Raw genomic sequence first — 14,559 nt, 5'->3', positions numbered from 1 at the left:
TCAAGGGTTTCTGTTGCTTAACAACTTAACTAAATAAATAATAACCCAAAACAAAAATTCACAAAAATAAACAACACACCATCCTGATTTCAAGCAAGGCTTCTATTTTCAAGCTATTTCTCAAAATGTTGCAAAAAGGGCATATAAAGTTGATTCTAGAGTTACAAAGAGGTAGTAATGTGCTAGAAAAGCCAACGTATTGAGTAATTTGGGCTTCAGCATTTCTTTGACCTTCTTTAGGTCAAGGGAAGTCCAAACCATGAAAAAAAAAAGTGTCTTTTCGGTCTGGCCTTCTCCTCTTTTTTGCACAGGATTCAGTTGTTGCCAGGTCATGGTGTATTTAATTCCTTAAAGAGTCCACTACTCGGTAGCCTTTCCCCCTGCAAGAGAGACGTGACACTTGAGGAGGAGTTTTCTTTCATGTGACCCTGTGCCCCAGCACATGCTACACTGCTCCTCTGAAAGGGGACACAATAGACAGAAGATTATGTCCGTTTGCTATAAAGATAAATGTCACACATTGATTCAATTCTCTTTGAAGCTACTGTTGTGTTGCACCTTAGAATAAAATAATGGTTTTTATTTTAAAGACAAAGTTTCTTGTGGAAGGCCAACAAGATTCTCTGGATTTCAGGCTCCTAGTCAAATAACAAGGAGCATTTCAGAGAGAGGGTCTCCAAAACATCTTATTTCCCTGAACAAAATTTAAATAGACTTAAAAGCAGGCAGGTGTCATGTACCTGGATCAATAGATAGGGGGTGTCTGGCTGCTGTTTTCTGTCATATTTATGTGATCTTATTAACATTATTGCAAAAGCATAGAAAGTGAGGGACCTCTCCCGATACTCGTAATAGGTCCATGGTTATTCTAGCTATCATCTGAGCATGACTACATGTAGGAACTTGCTAAGAAAATTCACTTTTTAATCAAGATTCAGAAGTGTCTGTCGCTGATCTCAATTATGTTTCCCCAGTGATTTCAATTTAGACTGCTTCTAGATATCAGACTTCTCTCTTAGTTTTATTGAATACTTAGTGTTAAAATATGTATCAATATCAATATCAATCACGGATAAACCCAGTGATATCTATTATTAACATAGTTTTTTGTTTTCCATAATAGCATTCGAGAGCCATGCCCAAGAAATTCTATTGAAAGATATTAAATCCATGTATATTGTTGGGAAGGAGGATGGGTCCTCTTACACCTCAGGCCTAGGGTGGAGATGGCGATGATGTATGGATTTTGCAGATACAGCGTCACCTGGCATCTTGAACTCCTTTGATGTGTATGGTGAAGTCTATATGTGAAAACAACCCACTTGCAAATTATCTAGATTTTCTGCACATTGTCAGATAAGATCCAACAAGAGAAAGTTTGATTTCCTATAAAATAATTACCTTTGTTTTAAAAATACCTTCCTTGAGTTAAAACGAGGAAGTTAATAAAACCCTCCATGATTTTTTTTTTTAGCCCGGTGAAATTTTGTTGTTGTAGCTTTGTGAATCAATAGGTAGAGAACAGGATAGAGCATCAAACCGGAAGGGAAGAGATTGGCCTCGATCTCCACCCCGTCACTCACGCATTACACTTCACTACAGTTTCCTCATCTATACACTCAGCTGGTTGGGAATTATCGGCAAGATTTCTTCCTGCTTAAAAATTCTTTGCTATTGCTTTCTGCTTATTCTTTAACTCTGGCTATCAATTCAAAAAAACTTTTGTTTTTATTTTTTAAATTGAATTATGTGCCTTCTTAAACTTCATGATCCAACCTCCCACAAGATGGTCTCTGCCTTGGGCAGATCTTGTCCATTGTAAGTTGTTTAAATATATATCATTGTACTTTATTAATGATGTAGTCACACTGTGTGCATTTTTAATATAAGCTGCTCCAGGTCCTTTCTGGAAATAGGTCAGCTGTAAGTACACGAATAGCTCTCTGTGTGGACACCATTCATTGAAGAGGTGTGTTAGCTACTGTGTGAAAAGCATGCACTTTTGAGCGAACACTACTTCCGCTGAGACCTACTGGCAGTTTCCTGTATCTTTTGCTTTCACGTCCTGTGCTCATCTCACTTTTCCATACTCTCTTGATCCTGCTCTTTTCACTTAATCTCTTTACCATGTACCCCACAGTTGTTGAATTGTATGTTGTATCAGCACTGTTTTGGGAGCTGGAGACACAAAGGTGAGGACGTCCAGCCTTGTCCCAGCCAATTCCCGCTTCCACCTTCTCCCCTCCTATTTTCTCCATTGCTCCTTTTCCCTGCCAAGCTGAATGTGGCCATCAGAATTCTGGCTAGGCTGAGCCAGATCCTACCTGGGCAGTGCAATGGACTCCTGGTTCTTCTGTTTTCTCTTGGCGTCAGTGATAAACTACCACGATGGGCCAAGCCCTGAGCTATATGTATTTGTTATGTGATGCCAGTGATTTAAATTTACATCTGCTCTGATGGTGAATTTCCTGCTTTGGAGCACATGACCAGAGTTTATTGTCACTACTAGTACTATTTATTACAGCTGCTACCAACAGCTTCCATTTACTACATAACAGGCATTTCACACACATTTATTATCTCTTGTATTCCAATAATATTATTGCCTATAAAGAGAACATGTTTTCTCCAAACTAACAAATTAGCAGCTATCCATCCCACTGGGTTTATTAGCATTTGGTGGGATTTAGTTTTGTTTGCAGTGATAATAATTAGCCAATGATATATTTGGGGGAAGTTGTTTATCAGACAGTTGTAAACTAGGTAAAATTGTGAACATTTCAATCCTATTGCTTCAAGAATGTGTGGATTATTCTGAGGAAGTGGTCATATTTCCTTAGGCTCTGAATCTGACTGAAATTTACAGCTGTCAGTTAGTTCCTTGAAAATAGTTTGGCATACAAGTAGAATATATCCTTACTTCCTCTCTTCTCTAAACATCGTGTATACATGGAGGGCATCCCACTAAACTGCGAATTTTTTTTTTTTTTTCAATAAATAAAAATGTAGATGTTACCAGGGGAGATTACTGGCCAACTTTGAAAACTGATCATTGTATTCTGGTTACTTTTTACCACTTGGCTTGTTTTCTTTCTTTCCTGCCATGATCAGTTAAAAATCTCAAAATTATAGTAGTGTAGCTGTTTGACCACATAACTTGCAATTAGTTTCTTTTTACTATGAGTATTCTAATTTTTTCCCAGTCACCCAAGGACACCCTAATTTGTACATGATTCATGTGTATTGTAGTATTAATTAAAACTCAGGAAGGGTAGCTCCAAAATAAAATAGATTTATGTGAAATACTAACGTGCAGGGCTTAATGTAGCGTACTCTGTAATACATTCGCGATACAGGATAAGTGATGAGTGTGGGGCTGGGAAAAATAAGGGAGTATATTGGTCACATTAGGCAAAGCAAGGTGTCTGGGGAAATCGGCAATGTTCCTTTTGTCAGTTCATGCCTTTTTATTGCCTTCCTATGATGTGCCATGAAATCTCAGGTCAGTGGAAGACATCTCTCAGACAATTTTTTTCTTTCATCTCTCAGGCAATTCTGTAAAATTAGGCAGTTTAGGGTTTCAATAGTGGGAAATACTTCCTGAAGACGGGGATTGGTGGCCTGTTTCTCTTTTCTCACTACTTTGATGTACTTACAGCCCGAAATAGACATCAGTATCGGCTTTTTCCCCCCTCTAGTTTATGGCAATAATCTCACCTAGAGGACTGCTTCAGTCCTTTCTGTCCAGGCGGTTGTTCAACATGCAGTCTTTGTGATCAAGATATCAGAGTGGAAGAAATGACAATGAAGGGTAGAAAATGAGAGGCCCAATGAGGTATAGGACTCCAGGTCAGCAGAGGCAATCAGAGGCAGACAGCAGGAAAGCTCTCGTGGGTTAATAAAGAAGTTTGTTTATAGACCTCAGCGGAGTAGCTTTTCCTGGGGAAGAAGGAAACCCTCCATCCCCATCCCATGCCCCAATCAGAAGAGGAAATACTTGTGATGAAACACAAGCAGAATTTCCAGACTTGAAGGGTGTATTTTTAGATATGCGATTCTTTTTAAAGTTACTTGGTTAAGCTAACCAATATTACTTATACCTGTATTCTTAAAACAGCATTTTTGGAATGCCTTAACTTTATTCCAGACCCTTTCTGGTTCCATCCATTTTAAGTGGCTCTTTGTATGTGGAGACTCCGTTGACTCAATGAATCAATAATAAAATTATTTTAAACTTTACACGTGGGAATATTTCCTTTTAAAATGATAAAAATAACGTGTACATTAACAATTTCAAATGGTACGAAAGAATATGAAATGAAAACAAAAGTTTCCCTGCCTGACCCCTCTTTTTTAATCCACAATCTTTCAAAGTCAACTGCTTAATGGTTTCTTGGGTATTGCTTCCAGACAATTTTTATACAAATAAAAGGATATCATTTTTTGTTTCATTTATTCGTCTTACTCCCCCATTCTTCCTACTCCCCCTCTTTTTTTGCTCAAGTATTTTAAATCAAATACCAGCATCGTATCCATTTGCTTGTAAATGTTTTCATGTATATTTACAACAGATGAGAACTTAAAAAAATAATCACAATAATTATTATGACATCTAACAGGATCAATAATTGTTACATGATACTATGGAACACCCAGGCTATAATCAGTATTCTTCAATTATCTCAAAAGTGGGGTTTTTTTCTGTTTTTTTTTTGTTTTTGTAATTTTATAATCAGGATCAAAATAAGCTTTACAACTTGTGGGGTTTTTGTTTTGTTTTGTTTTGTTTTAATGCCTCATAAGTGTCTTTTCATTTATAACCCCTGCTCTTTTTAAAATGCCTTTTCCTTGTTGAAGAAGAAACTGGGTCATTTGTCCTGCAGATCTTTCCACATTCTGAATTTGGCTGTTCCATCCCCTTTGTGTGTTTTAACATGTTGTTGTTTTAATCACCTTTATTTCCAGTAAACTGCTAGTTAGAGGCCTGATTACATTTTTCTAAGAATATTTATTTTGTAGATAGTTTATCAGAAGGCACACAATGTCTGTCCCCTTTTTAGTGAAGTTAAGATAAATCAATGGTTTTATGTGTTGTCAGCTTGATGCATCCTTTATAAAGTTCCCTATCAACCTTTCACCTAATGGTTTTAGCAACAATTGATTCCCATTTTCTAGAAAACAAAAATAGAACCGCCCTAGACATAGTTTCATGTCTTCCTTTATCCACTAACTCTTTAGTATCTTGGGCGTGTTTCTATATCAGCATCTGTAGATGTAGGTCCTTTTTAAAGATAGCTTCATATATTTTATTTTATGAGTGTATTACAATTTATTTAACAGTTTGGAAATATTTCTGGTCCCTCAGGATTAAGAAAGGAACGTCTGAGACTTTAACTCTACCTGCTTTTATTTTCTATATTCCCAAATTGCAGAGGCCAGTGTGGCACTGTGACGAGTATAAACGGATCTGCCCGATGTGTAGGAAAAGTGTCACAGCAGAGACCCTTCCCTGTAGGTCTCTGGGTGGTGGAAGAGAGAGTGAGCTTAGCTTGCCTTGGAGGAAGTGGTTGGTTGGTTTGCTTTCCTGAAAAATTGAAGCACGTGGGGCTGCCTGGTTGTAGCTCTTCCCAGAATGGGCAGCGAGGCTCAGTCACAATGCAGAGGAAGCAGCACTTCTTGTTAGTGGCAGCCAGAGGGACAGAAATGAGAGGGTGAAAAGTCCTGACCTTAAGACCCCCTGATGGCTGAATTGGCAGCAGCATCTGCTCAGGCCATAACTAAACAAGACAGCAGTAGGGATCCTAAAATGTGTCTCCGTTGGAGTTCGGTTTGTGAGGTTTATGATGGCTGTTTGGTTTTCAGCGTGCTGCAGTGCGTTCTTCTCTGTCCCATGTGATTTGTCTTTAGTACTTGCCGTTTTCCACGTTCAGGAATTCATATACGGACTTGAGTCTGGCAGTTTCCTTCAGGACAGCAAGCCTCTGAACTGAGGCTTCTCAACTGAGCAACGTCAGGCCCGGCAAAGCCCTTTGCAGATGCCTTCCCAAGTGTGGGATGGCCTTTGAAGTAAGACTTTCAGAAGGCAGGACGATCCGATTTTGAAAAATGGAACCCAGATGGAAGTCAGGAGATGAACATGGGCTTCTTCTACCTGAAGAAAAACAGTAATAAAGCTTCCTCATGGGTAAAGTCTTGAGATTGCCAAGAAAAAAACATCAAATCGTTGTTAGTGTCCTTTATATAGCAATGCAGTGTGAATGAGTGCTAGTTGTAATGTGCCTGTTTGTTTTCCTTAATTTTCCTTTCTTTCTCCTTCTTCCAAGCCTCAGAAGAGGAAAGCGGAAAGCCTTTCCAGTGTCCAATATGTGGTTTGGTTATAAAAAGGAAGAGTTACTGGAAGCGGCACATGGTGATTCACACAGGTTTAAAAAGTCATCAGTGTCCGCTCTGTCCATTCCGGTGTGCTCGCAAGGACAATCTCAAATCCCACATGAAGGTAAGCCAGCCGCGGACAAGCCTCGTGAGGAGGGCCCGCCCAGCCAAGGCTGTGGTACAGGCTGGAGTGAGCGGCTTCTAGGCAGGAGAGGGGCCAGTGGCGGAGCCCACGGATGACGTGCTCAAGGTCCCAAGAGCGGAATGTAACCCAAATGATTCTCCTTGAAAAGAGTCTTCATGTAAAGGTCTTCACATCCAATTTACAGCCAAGACTTTAAAGCCAGAAAGAAGCTTCAATACACTATATATGTCGTGTAGAGCCATCCTGTTTTGGGGAACAGTAGCCTAACCTGGCCTTACATGGCGATGCATTTCTGGGGTACTCAAAGAAGTAGAGAAAGACCTGCACTCCTTCCTAGAGACACTGCCTTCTTCTGCTGCTTATAAACCCAGAGTATAACACCCAGAGACACCTTATAGGAGGTGTGAGGACATTGAACATACCTGGGCTTCAAGTTTAGGCCTGCGGGAAGTTTGGGCCGTTCCTGACAAGATCGAGTCCTCCCTAAGGCTGTCAGGTTCGAGCTGTCATAATTCCCAGGATCACGCTTACCAAACATTGTTTCCAATGTCTTATTGCAAACAATTAGGGTCTTGTGCCTTTAATAAACGTATAGAGTCTTGAGTACACTCTGTGTGTCACTCTTCTGTGAGAGCTGGGGAAACTTAGTCATCTAGAAATCTTTTTAGCAGACGCCATTAGTACTAAGAGTTTTGTCTGACATTCAAGGAGGAAACTCATAAGATCAAGAGCATGGGCTTTTGAATTTGATAGATCCTCATTTAAATCTTATGCAACTTACTAGCTAATTGGCCTTGAGCAAATGAGCTTTTGGACTCTTTAATTTTCTCATCTGTTAAATGGGAACAGTAATGTTTAGTAGGAGAGCTGTCATTAGTATTTAAGGAGATAATATTAGCAAAGTATCTAACATAGAAATGTTCTTTAATAGTTATATAATTTCAATAACTGCCTTTTAGCACCTTAGGAATAACAACAGTCATTTTCACTGATGTTTTCAGTATGGTTTGGCTGTTGACATTGTCTATAAAGTTTTTACTCTCCTGCCGTAAGAAGGATAGTGCATGGACATAATTAAGATATTTACTCTATTTTCCAAAACTTGTAGTCTAAGCTTTCTAATAGATCAGTACTCACTGTTCAGAATTGTAGCTCTGAAAAAGTGTGATCGGACAGAACCTCTATTGACTTTAGGAAATGGCTTAGAAGATTAAAAAAATACTAAATCCATGATGTAATTTGTTTTCTATCATTTGCCTTTTTCTCCGGGGAGTAACATGGCCTTCATCTTCAGAATCCATTTAAGCCGGAGTTCTGGTTGGTTGAATTTTAGTGAGCCTACTTAGTTTTTACTTTAACCCTCCTCATCCTCTATCACCTCTTCCCCAAAGTAAAATCTCACATTTTATACCTGTAAAGTGGATTTCATTAACAGGATGAGACTTCAAGAGAAATGCCTTTAAAACTAAAATTTGTTTTCGTTACTGTGTCCTACGTTGTGTTCAGAAATCGGGTCTGGCAAATTTAAAGCTTCAGTGAGCAGGAAACTTGCATCTCGCCTGACACCTTGTAAGCTTGGTTTCAGCTCAGGGTCACTTAAAACAACCTATTTATAAACCCATGGAAAAAAGCTGGGTTTTCAAGAGCAGGAACTAGTGACCCTGAAACTACAGGGAGATGAGTTGGGTCCCTTGATGATACAGACGGTCGGCCATGACAGTGTTACAGATGAGAGCTGCAAGGGCTTTGCGGGTCGTGGGGTCTTAGAATGCTTTCAGAACAAATCAATAACCAGTACAATAAAGCAGTTGTGTGAAATTACCACTTTATTCAAACTTATTGTGTCCTAACCTGTTGAGGTACGACTGGAGCTTTTGATAAGGGAAGTGTGAGAAGGGCTCATGCAAGTTTAATTTTATCAAATGGTGTACTGTTTCTTTTCTCTGCTCTACACCTCACTTGTGGGCCTTTTAAAATTCTTTAATCAAAGGATTCATGGTTTTATTTTCATTAGCTATACTTGAATTTTGCTAAATTTTGCAAATGTAGTCCATATAGAAACATAATGGCTGTGGTCTTAGGAATAGATACCCTCTACTGGGTTCATCAGAGACTACAAATATAGATAGATTTTTCTAAAAGGAATTTTGCCTAAGAAGTGGGGGCAGCATAGCCTATAGATTAAGATCTCCAGCTGTGTGGTCAGAAAAAACCGTAGTTAGAATCTCAGTTCCACGACTTTTCGTAGCTGTGAGACTTTGGGCAAATCACTTAACCTTTCCAAGTTTCTGTTTCTATACATGGAGATAATAATCGTGCAATCTACCTCATGGAGTTGTTATAAGAGTTAAATGAGATAATAGACACGAGCCACTTAACCCAGTGCCCAGCATGAAGTAATTAATATCCGAAAGTATATTATCTGAAGGTATATTAATGATTACGTGTAGAAATACACTAGTGATATGGTCTAAAACATACTCTAAAATAAATTTTCTTGCTTTTCTCTTTTTTGGATCGATCTTTAGTGTTGAGAATTTAGAAAAACCAATAAAAAGAGTATAAAAATGATCTTTAATCTCATCATACAGAAATAACCATTAGTGTCATTCGACTGTATATCCTGCTATCTAGATTATATAGATTTATTTAAGAAAAAAATCGGATTCTACTTTATTTGTTCAACCAATATGGTATTAACAGCGTTCGTACTGGGTGCTTGGCCCTGTATGTTTTTGTTAAGCCTGCTTTTCCTCCTTCATATATTGTGCAAATATTTTTACGAGCTGCTGCGGAAGGAGATGTAAATGCCTCCAGCTTCCTTGAGGTTATCTTAGATTTCCATTAAGTCTTTTACAACTTTCCTGGATGAGTGAGCATACAGGAATTAAATGTGAAATTCACAAGCTAAAAATTGAACAGAAAAGGTGAGAGGACTGCAGCGACAGAGAGTGTTGGGGAAGTGATGGCCAGAAAGAGGCAGGTTGCTGATTGAGTCCCACTGTCTCAAGCCTGCCATCTTGGGAGCTGTGACTCTTGGGTAAGCCCCTTCCCTGCCTGGCCAGGTTCCCTAAGGGGGATGGAGGACATGTCCTCCAAGTTTCCTCATGTTCATCCGACTGCAGGAGCTCGACTTAACGATGTGACAGCTCCTTCCCTGCCCACCCCTTAGCGTGGGTGCTGTGCTTTCGGTGCAGAATGACCAGTCGATAAGTACATCTCTGTGTGGCCTGGAAAGAATGACATGTTTTAGACAAGAGTTTTTTCTCATTAGCAGACCAAGGGATTTTAAAGACAATGTTAGCTAAAGAGAATAAAAATTGTAACAGAAAGTGCTTTTCTGTCGGAGAGAAGAAGAGAAACTAACTGGAGGATGGAGGTAATACTTTTCTCTAAGGCCGAATGTGGTATATAGCCCTTTGGGAAGGTGTAGCTCAAATAAAATTCATTATAAGTGTGAAAGCCAACACCACCTCCACTGTTTTTCCTTTAAACTGTCACTAATTTCTCTACAACTAAATATAGCCAGGCTATACAACCTGGTGGGAAAGAAGCCCGTGTATAATATATGCGCACAGACCCTTTTCCAACCCTGGCTAGGGCTCCCTTTTGACTATAGAACTTAGGCTTGCTCTCTGTGCTTTTCCTTTTTCCAGAAGCTCCTGCTGGAGCTTCTGTTCTTGGATGAGCTCCTCTCCTCTCCTGGGTCAATAGATGGAAGGGCACTTGTGAAATGGAATCTGCCCCACTACACTGCTCCCGGGGACCATGCAAGCTTTCTGCCTTGTGACCTTACCACCTGGTTCCTGGGCATGCTTTGGGCAGTACCTGTCAGGGTCTCCTGGGGCTGTGACCTGACGCCCCCTGAGGTGCCTGCTTCTTTGTGAATGGGGTGGAGGGAGGTGGTGGGGAAATCATCAAGCTTCTGTGAGAAAGCAAACGAACCCATCAGCCCCAGAGTGAGATCCCTTGGTGGTGAAAGAACAAGAGGGGTGATGTTCACAGCCAGTGACAGTGTCTATTCCCTGCTCTCCACTCCCCAGACCCTCCAGACCTGGCAGGGAAAGGCTTTAATGGGAAAGGCTTTGCTGCAACTGAATTTATATGGTGATTTCTGTTGAAAAATGGATGCTTTGGTGGGGGGGTGCCCAGAATCACTTCTGTTGTTTTTTTCAAAAAGCCACAGTGGGGTGCTGTAGCGACAGGATCTCACCATTAACGTTTAATTTCTTTGCTTTTGTTGGTCACTTAACATTATTTAAAAGTATGTTTTGGCTGGTGAATAATGCTTTTGGATTGCATTCAGAATGCATAAACAGCTGTAGTAAAACTTGCTTTCTTGGAAAGGAAGCCTGCGTAGAGGGGCCAGGTGGTGCAGTGGATTAACGAACCAGCCTTTAACCTTTCTCAGACGTGGGTTCAAATCCCGCTCAGATCACCACTGGAAGATGAGGTGTCAGTTTTGTTTTGGTTTTGAATTCCAGTCGCTGACTTGTTTGTCTAGATCATACAACTCCCCAAATCATTTGGCCCAAATCTACACAATTGGCAGTTTCTACTCAAGGGAAGGCCAGTCCTGAAATAGCAGGGTGTAACAGGTCAGCACCGAAGTACATTGGCAGAGATGAAAGGGGAAGTTACAAGCTTATGAGCACCTGCCAGCTCGAAGCCTGGCTTGGGCCAGTGCAATGATTTCCTCACTTTTTCAAGCACTAAATTTGGCAGTGACAGGAAGAAAAAAAGTTTCTTGCAATTTTTGCAGGTATATATGTGCGTGTAAGACTGGAATTGGAATCAAAAGTCAGCATTCTTTCATTACAGACATCAGAATCTGAGCATGATAGCCCCATGTTTGGAAACATTGGTTTCATCTTGCTGAGACTCCTTGGTGGAGATCAGACCATGGTTTTTTTCCCCCACTCTAATTTCTTTATATGTCATTGTGCTCAAGCCACTCACTCCGGAGTCTCAATTTCCCTGTCTATGAAATGGGAATACCCTGGAGACATTATTTTCCACATTCTTAATTACCTCGAGAAGCATTATGAAAATTGAAATTATGTTTGCAAAACAACCAATTCTCTGTGTGGCAATAATTGGGTACGTGCAAAGTGTTACCATTATGAGAGGAATTACTTGACAGGTTACCTCTTCTGACCCACGACGAGTAATTATGTAAGTTCGCATTCTGCTGGGTTTGTAATATTTTCTCTGAAGACATCAACCGAGATCAGATGACTGGACTATTAAGAGCAGACCGCCCCAAACGGCCTCCTTTGGCAGACAGCATCCTCAGTTGTGAACGTGGCTCTAATGATGGACTCTTAACCTACCTGGGCCCCTCTGTGTTTAGGGAATGCCCTCTTTACCTGGAGCACAGTAATGAAATGCTCCTCCGGTTATTTTATTTCCTGGGCCAGCCCTTTGTACTGGGAGGTAATTGTTGACAAATAGTGTGGACGTGCAACAAGGCATTTTCCATACGCACACGGTGGATAGCTCATTCTTCTTGCTTCTTCGTCAGGTTCATCAGCATCAGGACCGGGGAGAGACCTTTCAGTGCCAGCTATGCCCTTTCACTTCCTCACGCCACTTCAGCCTGAAACTCCACATGCGTTGCCATCAGCACTTCCTGAGGACAGAAGCCAAGGTGAAGGAGGAGATCCCAGACCCAGATGTCAAGGGATCTTCCCACCTCAGTGACAGTGCCTGCCTGGGGCAGCAAAGGGAAGGAGGAGGGACAGAGCTAGTGGGGACCATGATGACGGCCAACACTCCAGAGAGGACTAGCCAGGGAGGGGCTGGCGTCTCGCCTTTGCTGGTGAAGGAGGAACCCAAGGAAGATAACGGCCTGCCAGCCTCCTTTACCCTGAATGCTGCCGACAGGCCGGCCAACCACACAAAGCTGAAAGACCCGTCCGAGTTTGTGGCCAACAGTGCGTCAGCATTGTTCAGCCAGGACATCTCTGTTAAGATGGCGTCTGATTTTCTCATGAAGCTGTCAGGTACTTGAATAGGGTTGTATTCTCTCTCTCTCTCTCCTTCTCGACCAGTATTCTCATCTGTAAAATGGACTGGTAGGACTAGATGCTTTCAAGGTCTCTTTTTACATTCTAATAGTCTGCACCTTCATAATTTTTCCTCTCTCCCTTTCTTTTTTCTTTTCTTTTTTTTTGGCAGTCCTTTAGAAGTAGGCATTGCTGTGTTGCTGTGCTTTGGGTCTAGAAACAATAGAGATTGTTGATTTCCTCCTGGTTTTTCTCCTTTATGGGTTCTTGTTGTGGGGGGAAGATCACATGGTGAACTAGGTTGGTGGCCGTTCTTTCTGTTGACGTTGGTCCCTATTTAACTTGTCTCTGCATTGGGTTCTTCAAAATGCGTGTGTGGCACATCTCATTTGGCATCAGTCAAGTTCATTTGTTTTCATCTGACAGAGTTTTAAAGGACCTACATCCAGAGACAACTATTAGGAACTAGAGACTTTTAAAACTCAAGCCAATGATAAAGATTATCTTAAACTTTTTTTTCCCCATTGGAAAATGTTTTTATTGTGGTAAAATATATCCAACATAAAAGTAACCATCTTTAAGTGCACAGTTCTTTCACATTAAATACATTTGCATTACTGTAGGAAACATCACCACCATCCATCTCCAGAACTTTTTCATCTCCCCAAACCGAAACCTTGTACCCATTATATAATAACTCTCCAATCCTCCCTCCCCAGGTCCTGGTAACAACGCTTCCACTTTCTGTCTCTATGAATTTGACTACTCTAGGTACCTCATGTAAAGTGGAATTATAATTAAAAAAAAAAAAATTTGTTTCTAACTGCCCCAGTGCCATTTGGAAAGACAATAGAATGTAAAGTTGTAAAAATGTATTCTTATTCATAGAAATCACTTTCACCATCAAATAATATGTGATGTTTCTTTTAGTTGTCTTTTTTTTTTTTTTCCAATTTCTTTGATTAAGTTGTAGAGTTGAACGGGGGCGTAGAGACTGAGGGAGGCTGTTTTTCCTGATTCCCTTGGAATGATAAAGCATGTCCTGGGACGGTGCTGCTACTCATTATGTTTTTTTTTAAAGTATGATTTTAAATTTTAAAGGCGATGTGGAGGGTGGGGAAAGGTCGGCTGAGAATTGGTTCTGTCTTGCAGTGAAGCCGGCAGTCCCCACGATGATTTCCAAATGCCATTTCAGCTCTTTGGAGAGTGACAATACCCTTTTAAATGGAGAATAATTGGTCACCGCCTTCCTTTAAATGGACTGTGAGTCGCATTTCACTAAATGTCATTGCCAGGTGAATTAGAGGTTCAGCTTCACTCTGAACGCCCTGTGCTCAGTGACACTTCAGTCAGGTCTTTTGGAATGTCCCTGTCACCCCAGATCTTTGCCCCTCAGGAGTACACGACACTAGTTGGAAGAAATGAGAAAAGGTAGGGGATGGAAATGAGGCGTCACAGAAATGAGCTGAGGAGGAAAAGAGAGCGAAGAACTGACAGGCGCCAACCGGCAGTGCAGGTGAGGAAGTCTTGGGAATGATTAAGTCCCAGGAATTCAAGGGTGTCTGATTGTGGCCCAGAAGAACTGGGAGCTCTCTACTCCTCTTCCCCCCACCGTCCCCCTCTTCCATCTCAATCCAGGGGAAAATGGGCTTTTAGAGACTCGGAGTTTTATATTGAACCATTTTTGAAACTATGGAGAACGTGCAGGCTTCTAGTGCCCCTTTTGCCGCTGACCCTTTAATTTTCACCTCCGTGGGATCCCTGGTTCTTTCTTGATGATCTCCCCACCAATAGTATAGCAAAAAGGGGTCCTTTGGGGGCTTTTCTAGTGCACTCCCAAGAAAGCAAATGGCATCATCATTTAGTGTAGCTTAGAAAGGGGTAGTTTCTTTACTTAACAGATGGGGAAAACTAACTGGGGGTGAATAACTCTTAGTAAGGGGTTACTCTCTTTACTCCACAACCCCAAGAAATTTTCAAGCATGCAGGAAGGCCAGAGGGGACGAAGGAAGGATTAGATAAAACACTTGGTGT

General features: G+C 41.0%; 1 protein-coding gene across 10 annotated transcripts in view; it reads left to right on the top strand.

The window, feature by feature from the left end:
• ZNF827 (zinc finger protein 827) overlaps positions 1–14,559 on the top strand; it is a 154,064-nt gene that overhangs the window by 33,400 nt on the left and 106,105 nt on the right. For all 10 annotated transcript variants that reach the window (XM_033134371.1, XM_033134378.1, XM_033134370.1 and 7 more), the window contains 2 exons: positions 6,324–6,496; positions 12,042–12,522. In XM_033134371.1, coding sequence (XP_032990262.1) covers positions 6,324–6,496; positions 12,042–12,522 — 654 coding nt within the window. The remainder of the gene's footprint in view (positions 1–6,323; positions 6,497–12,041; positions 12,523–14,559) is intronic.

This window comes from Rhinolophus ferrumequinum, chromosome 18 (assembly GCF_004115265.2).
Source record: "Rhinolophus ferrumequinum isolate MPI-CBG mRhiFer1 chromosome 18, mRhiFer1_v1.p, whole genome shotgun sequence".
Classification (NCBI taxonomy): Eukaryota; Metazoa; Chordata; class Mammalia; order Chiroptera; family Rhinolophidae; genus Rhinolophus; species Rhinolophus ferrumequinum.
The sequence above is the reverse complement of the archived record's forward strand: the minus strand, read 5'-3'. Positions and strand labels throughout refer to the sequence as shown.